We start from the raw sequence: 7,907 nt of genomic DNA, 5'->3' as shown, positions 1-7,907 counted from the left end.
AGCCTCACCTCAGCCTCCTCCGCCCGATGCTGAGCAAGGCGTTTGCGAGTGGGAGGTCAGTGCAGAGGCCCCTGGGCCCCAGGGAGACCGTCTGTGGGGTCCAGATGGCTCTGGGGATGCGCACGAGCCTGGCAGAGAGGGTGGTACTGGCTTTGAGTGCGCATTTTTCTTAATTATGTTAATTAAGTCTCGAAAGGAAATTGTTCTAGGAATAGACGCCCGTGGAGCCCAGATCCCGCTCCTCAAAGGGTGCCTCCCGCTGAACTGCCGCGCGGAGCTCGAGGACGCAGGCCCATTCCACAGGCCCTTCACCTCCTGCGTCTTATGTGACAGTTTCTACAGGAGGGAGGGTATCCTGAGAGAAGAAAACAGAGCAGGAAGACGTCAGAGGGAAGACCGCGGTGTCCTCTCTATAACTCGGGGTTCCCTGAGGACAGCTTCCTTCAGAGGCTCCCCTTGGCGTGTCCTCCAGTCCTGACATCCCCAGGCCGCGCGGAGGCGGCTCCGGCTCCCCGGCTCCCCCGCCCCGAGGGAAGGCGTGCGGAGCCCAGACCCAGGGCCGCCCTCGGGGAACATTCAGCACTCCGCTTCCTCTCCAGGGGGCCCCCCCGCGGACCCCCGCAGCACATCTGTTCAGAGTAGAAAAGGGCTGCTCTGGGCCGTAGACCTGCGCCCTGCTTCGGCACAGAGAGCAGAGCTCTCACTTCTCCGTTTTTTCCGTTGTTAGTGGGGTCAGCAAACACCACCTCCAGGCCTCAGGGCAAGCCGTTGACCCAGTCAGCCTCTGTTTCACAGCTGGGTCTACGCTGTGGGCCGCTGCGGGGCGGAGAAGACCTGCGTTTCAGGCCGAGCAGCGGCCTGGCTGCGCGCAGGGAAGCCCTCTCTCCGCCCTTAATACCGAGGGACCGCGGACAGCCGCGCTCTGTGGCGCGGGTGCTTCTCAGCGCCGAGACCTGGGCTGGCTCTTGTCCGCCCTCCAGCGCTGGACTGTCCAACCCTCTCGCCGTCCGCCCTGCCCCTGCCCTACACGCAGTCAGAAACACAGGCTCACGGAGACCTCAGGCCTCAGGCGGCCTGACTGTGCCTCTTATCTCTTCCTATGCTGAACTTTGATTTCTTTCTTTTCTGTGTACAAAGCTCCCTTTGTAGTACAGATATAGCTATCTGATCTGAAAAGTATCATGATGTTCTGATGTAGAATATTAAAGTTAGTAAGTTTATTTTTATGTACCCCAAACACAGAGAGACTATAATCTTTTCCACTAAAATTGTCATAAGAATTTGTAGCCTCGTACTTCGGTTTGAGGAGAGAAGATTGGTTCTAAACCTGTTCTGAAGTTTCTGTTGATGAACTCATTTCTTCTCCATTGCTTGTGAATAAAATGTGAACATTGAATTTAAGCTCTAACACCGTTCTCACTCTTTCTGCAGCACCTGAAATCCTTAGAGGCTGTGCCTACGGACCCGAGGTGGACATGTGGTCTGTGGGGATAATCACCTACATTTTGTAAGTGAATAGAAGCGATCTCTAAGCATACTGTTTCCCTTTGCAATAGTGTCTTCTAGTTACTTATGTGTGCATGCATGCTAAATTGCTCAGGCCTGTCCAACTCTTTTCGACCCCATGGACTGTAGCCCACCAGGCTTCTCTGTCCATGGGATTCTCCAGGCAAGAACACTGGAGTGGGTTGCCATGCCCTCCTCCAGGGGACCTTTCCAACCCGGGAATCGAACCCCTGTCTCTCATGTCTCCTGCTTTGGCAGGCAGTTTCTTTACCACTAGCATCACCTGGGAAGCCCAAGTACTTAGAGTCCTCATAAAAAAAGCAAGATTCCTTTTACCTTTTTGTGGTTCTCTATGATGTGCTAAGAGTAGTTAATGAAAGAATTTCGGGAAACGAGCATCATGTTTTGTAGTTTTCTTGGGGCAAGAACTTCGGTCTAGGGCTTCGCTGTGTCTCATTGTACTATGCAGTGTATCACAGACTGGGGAACAATTCATTATTTGATGGTAGTAATGAGCATGAAACCACCTATTAAACTTGCTCTTGTTTTACTTATGTGCAGGTCATCCAAATGATAAGAGTATTATTCCTTTTTAAGGGACAAATGGTTCTTTAACCTCTGAAGCAATCCCAAACCTATATATGTCTTATCAGGAATGTTTTAAAGGCATTTTGGCTATCAGTTTTATTTCCTATATGTGTTAAGTTCTCAAGGACCTTTAGTATAATACCCTGAACTCAGAGAAAACTTCTGTCTGGTAGAAAAAAGGCGGGGAGCTAAATCTTTCACTGTCTGGTATCTCCAGCTCCATTTCCAAGCTCTTGTCTACTAATAAACAATGGGTTTCAGTCTGCCAAAGAGATGATGGAATTGCGGACAAATATGAAGGAAATAGTCCAGAGTGATGGGAGAGTGTCTGGAGAGGAAGGTTTGCCTGTAGAACAGCTGCAAAAGCAAACCGCACTGAGCTCCAAAGCTTAAATCAAAGCAAGTGGACTTGGCTGTCAGTTAGAGGATACTGGACAGAGGAACCTGGCTACAGTCCACGAGATCACAGTCGGACACGACTGAGCAACTTCACTTTCACTTTAGAGGGTACTGCAGAGTTCATTGTTGTGCATGTGCCATGTGCACTCTTGTGTCCGACTCTTTGCGACCCCATGGACTGTAGCCCACCAGGCTCCTCTGTCTGTGGGGTTCTCCAGGCAAGAATACTGGAGTGAGTTGCCCTTTCCTTCTCCAGGGGATCTTCCCAACCCAGGGACCGAACCCACATGTCTTGCGTCTCCTGCACTGACAGGTGGATTCTTTACCTTCCACCTGGGAAGCCCAAGTTAATTGTTGGAACCTGTATTATTCAAATCTGTAAAGAGATTTTGAAGGGTGTGGAAGAAAGTGAATTAGGCAGCTCAGGTTCTGTAACAAAACACAGAGACTGGGTGCTACAGAAACAAAAGTGGAGTCCTGGAGTTCTGGAGGTCAAAGGTGCTAGTAGCTCAGGTCCTGGTGAGAGTGGTCTTCCTGGCTGCAGACAGCTGCCTTCTCCCTGTATCCTCCCAAGGCAGGAAGAGGAAGCACGTTCTGTGGTCCCTCTTCCGTGAGAGCACTGATCACAGCACGAGGTCCCACCCTCGTGGCCTCATCGAACTCTCTTAACTGCCAGAGCCCTCATCTCCAGATGCCATCATGCAGGGCTCAGGGCCTAACGTCCTGATCGGGGAGAACACAGTGCAGTCCATAGTAGGAAGAGGTTTGGTTTGGTTAATTTAATAGTGATCTTAGAAAGTGCAGTGTCTAGGTAATATGGGCTAGGAAGAGGGTAACCAGGGTAGACTTCCAAGCAAGTTAGCAAACTCTTGAGTTCACCTGGGTTATATGTTGGTCAGTAGCAACCATAAAAAGGTTTAACAAGCACACCATAAAATAGTCATCTGCTATTATGTAATGTCAAAAGATATTTTCAGTGATCACTTCCAGGATGTATAAAAGTTTGAAAAGAATTGAGAGAGCTAGGGAACCATGTTTTTTCTTATGAAAGTGCAAACTTTTAGGTAATTTGTTTTCCATACTTAGTGCTTAATTCATTAGTAATGAATTCATAAGGTCATGTCATAGAATTCCTTCAGCTTACATTTAAGATCACTGTTGTGCTGTGGAAGAAGGTTGTCTCCTGAATTGTGTGGGTGACATATTATGCTTAATGATGTTCATTGAAAAACTGAACTACAAATACTGCTTCATATTTGCCCCTAAAATGTAAACGTGCCCACCCAAGTAGAGTTTCTTACTGAAATGTGATAAAAGGGGTTGAAGAATTAAGGATATGTGATAACAGAGAGATGGAGGTAGGAAATTTAATAACGTTTGCCCTGGAAACCTGAAATATGGAATGAATGACACTCCCATGTCACTAACATGGGAACGTGAAGAGAAAAAAATGTGACTATTGGAGAAGCATCTTATTATAACCCTGAAAATAATTTAAAAATCTATCAGGTTTCTTTCCCATAGTTCACTTAAGCCCATTAGTTGAAAGTTGCTGGCTGAGTAAGTGGTAGCAGCTAACGGTGCTGCTCACAGCTAATATCCTTTAGTTCTGGCCCGACTTCTGTCAGCCCCTGAGACTGGGGACTTGTTATTTAATCTGTAGTCCATTAATGATTGGTGAAGTCTACTAGGCAAGGCTCACTGGAACATTTTCTACAGTGGACTGTGCCCTTGGGTTTATGCACCTCCTTTATGATTATTAAAAGTTCTACACAGGTATTTGTGCTATGACCCTGCTATTTCTAAGGATGACAGTAGCTTGGACATGAAGGCCATTCTGTTGTTTCTCAGAAGAATTCTGCTCCTTCTACCTTCTAAACCTAAGCCCTTTATCCCTACAGACAAAAGCAACTCCTGTGGTTTTCAGGTCAGAATCAGATAACATCGGAGATTCACACTCTCGCCTTCAGCTTTCAGCGCTGCGTCCTGTCCCGTGGCGGGCTGTGAGCAGGGCTCCTGGGCCGGCCCCGCAGCGTCGGGCTCTTCACTGTGCCCCGAGCGCGCTCGCCTGCTGCTCCGAGTCTGCGCCTCCCGGCCCCACCCTTCAGGCTAATGACCTAACCTGCTAACCCCGTCTCGGCGCACAGGTTTGCGACGTGTCCAGCATGACAGGAAGGCGTCTGAGTGCCCCACTTGCAGAGCTGTCATTTTTCCCTCTAAATTGCGGAAGACGGGACGTGCGAGTTTCCTCAACTAAGCCTGGACGGTTGGCCGCTTTCCCGGGACTCGCGGGCAGCGGCCCTGTCTGATGGAGGAGGCCGCCGGGCGCGGTGTGCCGTGTGCCTTCTTCTGCTGGAGCGGCGTCTCCCCGGGGGCCCACGAGTGCACGGGGTCGGGGCGGGGGGGGCGCCCAACCGGCCTCGGTGCTCCTGAGCCTCGGCTTTACCCGGCTGGCTCTGCAGTATTTGAAGAAACCAGGACTGTCGAGCAGGATGGTCCCTGAGCCAAAGAGCAGGAGAAACGGCTTACTCTTAAACACCTGCTGCGTCCGCATCCGCTGGACTGTTTCACGCTCTGCAGCAGCCGGGCCAGTTTGATGGAAGGACATGGGGAAATGTTTCTTACTGTGTTCATTCTTTTTCCTTCATTCTTTGTCACGTGAAACACACGCCCTGGCAAGGACTTTTTTTTACAGTTCCCTTTTGGTCTTTAGTGATTTAGAACCTCCCCCGACCTGTAAGCATTAGAGGCTTGGTGGTCCCACCAGCAGCTCACTTTTCCTGTCTCTCTTTTTCATGTCAAGGGTGGTTCTGTTTCTTTCCTCTCACATTTTTATGTGACCGTGCTGGAAGGTGACAGTGATCGTGGTGAGATGTCTTTGCGATGTTCAGAAGCGAGGCTCATGTGCCTTGCGGCGGTCCTCTGGGCTGCGTCGCCCGCTGCAGTCAGTTCAGAAGGCACTTCCCTCCGGCCGTGTAGGCTCCTGTCTGTGTTCACTCTGAGACCCAAACTGGAGTGGGATGGAAACCCAATACTTTTTTCATCTCTGTGGAAGAATTCAGTGAAAAGGACTGAAGAAAAACGACTAACAACTTTTCTTTGCACCTTTTAACCTTTTTATCCTCAAAATCCTAACTTTTCCATTTTATGATAAATTAGAACTCCAATCTGTCCTCTCAATTCCTGGTAGAAAAAAAAACACTTGGAAATAGCACTATAGCATTATGCTTGTAATAGGGTTAGCTATTATAATATTATTGCTTTGTATCATAATTATTAATATGATTATAACTTTTTGTAGGAATCTTAAATTGATTTTGTATCTATTTTTACTTCCCTGAAGACATGATTGTATATTTATATAATCATAAATGAATTATAACAAGGCAATTACACACTTAAGCTTAGCAGACATACATTCATCACAGGAAGCTGTTAAAAAGGACAGTATTGAATTTCTGCAAAAAATTGGTGACATACACTGAGGCTTTTAAAGGCATTTTATCTTGTATCTTTTGTCCTAGACTTTGTGGATTTGAACCATTCTATGATGAGAGAGGTGATCAATTCATGTTCAGGAGAATTCTGAATTGTGAATATTACTTTATCTCCCCCTGGTGGGATGAAGTGTCTCTGAATGCCAAGGATCTGGTAAGTGTGACTGAAACAAAAGGAAATAAAATGCCTTACATTCATTTTTTTAACTAATTAATGGGCAGTGCCATTTAAAAAATTAATCCCGTTTAGTAGCTTATTTCTTTTTAATTATATAGTATTTTTAAGAAAACAATGCACACTAATTTTCCTTATAGATAATGAAAAAAGATATGTTTGATTCATCTCTGCTGCTGCTGCTGCTGCTAAGTCGCTTCAGTCGTGTCCGACTCTGTGAGACCCCATAGACGGCAGCCCACCAGGCTCCCCCGTCCCTGGGATTCTCCAGGCAAGAACACTGGAGTGGGTTGCCATTTCCTTCTCCAATGCATGAAAGTGAAAAGTGAAAGGGAAGTGGCTCAGTCGTGCCCGACTCTTAGCGACCCCATGGACTGCAGCCCACCAGGCTCCTCCATCCATGGGATTTTCCAGGCAAGAGTACTGGAGTGGGTTGCCATTGCCTTCTCCATCATCTCTAGCTGAATTATCACAAATTACAAATTACTGCTTGTTAATTAATGAGTTTTTATCATCTAGTCAGTGTAATATAGAACCTGTAAGCTATGAAGCTATGAAGACAGCTGTGCTGGGTGACTCCAAACATAATATACACAGATGAATTCTTTTTTAAAATGGCTTGCTGTCACTTAGATTAGTTATACTTTGAATAAAACAACATTATTTCTTCAAATGTTCAAACTTATTAAAATATCCTGATGGTAACACAAGTCCTATCCTGCATGACTACCATACATGAGTCACATTGTGCGTTTTGTTGGGTTTTTTGTTTGTTTCACTGACTTCTCACCTCCGGTAATACTGGAGTTTATCTGCATTCAGGACAGGTGGGGCACTGGCCTATCCTCTGGGGCGTTGCCCACTGGTTCTAAAATGAAGATACTGGGGTGCCATTGAAGCTTTTACCATCAATTCTTTTGAGCTGTCCTCAATCTTTTTGGCACCAGGGACCAACCTTATGGAAGACAGTTTTTCCATGGACCGGGGACAGGGAGGACAGTTTCAGGATGATTTAAGCACATCACATTTATTTTGCACTTTATTTCTAATCTAATACTGCTGCTGATAAGATAGGAAGTACCAGTTCACAGCCCGGAGAGTGGGGAGCCCTGTTCTAGAGAGAAACCACACAGAAATGATGAAAAATTGACTTCTGAATCATAGAAGGTTAGATCTCCAAGGATCTCAGGACTCATTTAATCTTCCTTGAATTTTAAGGATGAGTTTGCTCAAGCGCAGAGAAGTGACGCACAGCTTCCCAGCAGAAAGGCATTGCTCGAAAGGAAGGGTCCAGATTTCCGGACCCCTTCTCCAGGGCTCTTTTTCCACCTTACCATCTGTGTGCTGTGAAAACAGGTTTGCTAAGGTCATGACCTTTCCAGCACTGTCTGAAGAGAGGCAGCGTGTGTGCGATGCGAAGATATCGCCACCTCCCCCTCGCGCCCCCTCTGCTGAGCATCTCCGTGTCCGCCTGCTCCACCGAGTAGCCCCGGGCCAAGCCCCCACCTCCCTCCTCCCGGTCCGCGGCCGCGGCCTCTCTCCCGCTCTCCCTGCCTCTTCCTGCGCGTCTGCAGTGCGCGCCCCGCGCGGGACCCGGAGGGCGGCCTCACTGGGGACTGGGGTCCCCTCTGCTCCGCGGCGCGTGGACCCCCGTCCCGGCGGCATGACTCTGGGTGCTCTGTGCTGTCCCTTCATCTTCCCTGCTCCTTCCTCTCCACCACACACACACACACATACATGCG

At 48.0% G+C, this 7,907-nt stretch overlaps 1 protein-coding gene across 1 annotated transcript in view; it reads left to right on the top strand.

Moving 5' to 3' along the window:
* The window catches only part of CAMK4 (calcium/calmodulin-dependent protein kinase IV), a 175,788-nt gene that overhangs the window by 152,172 nt on the left and 15,709 nt on the right, over window positions 1–7,907 (top strand). Inside the window, exons 8-9 of the mRNA XM_010846144.1 lie at window positions 1,432–1,507; window positions 6,018–6,144. Coding sequence (XP_010844446.1) covers window positions 1,432–1,507; window positions 6,018–6,144 — 203 coding nt within the window. The remainder of the gene's footprint in view (window positions 1–1,431; window positions 1,508–6,017; window positions 6,145–7,907) is intronic.

The sequence above is a fragment of the Bison bison genome, unplaced genomic scaffold, assembly GCF_000754665.1.
Source record: "Bison bison bison isolate TAMUID 2011002044 unplaced genomic scaffold, Bison_UMD1.0 scf7180017864231, whole genome shotgun sequence".
NCBI lineage: Eukaryota > Metazoa > Chordata > Mammalia > Artiodactyla > Bovidae > Bison > Bison bison.
The sequence above is the reverse complement of the archived record's forward strand: the minus strand, read 5'-3'. Positions and strand labels throughout refer to the sequence as shown.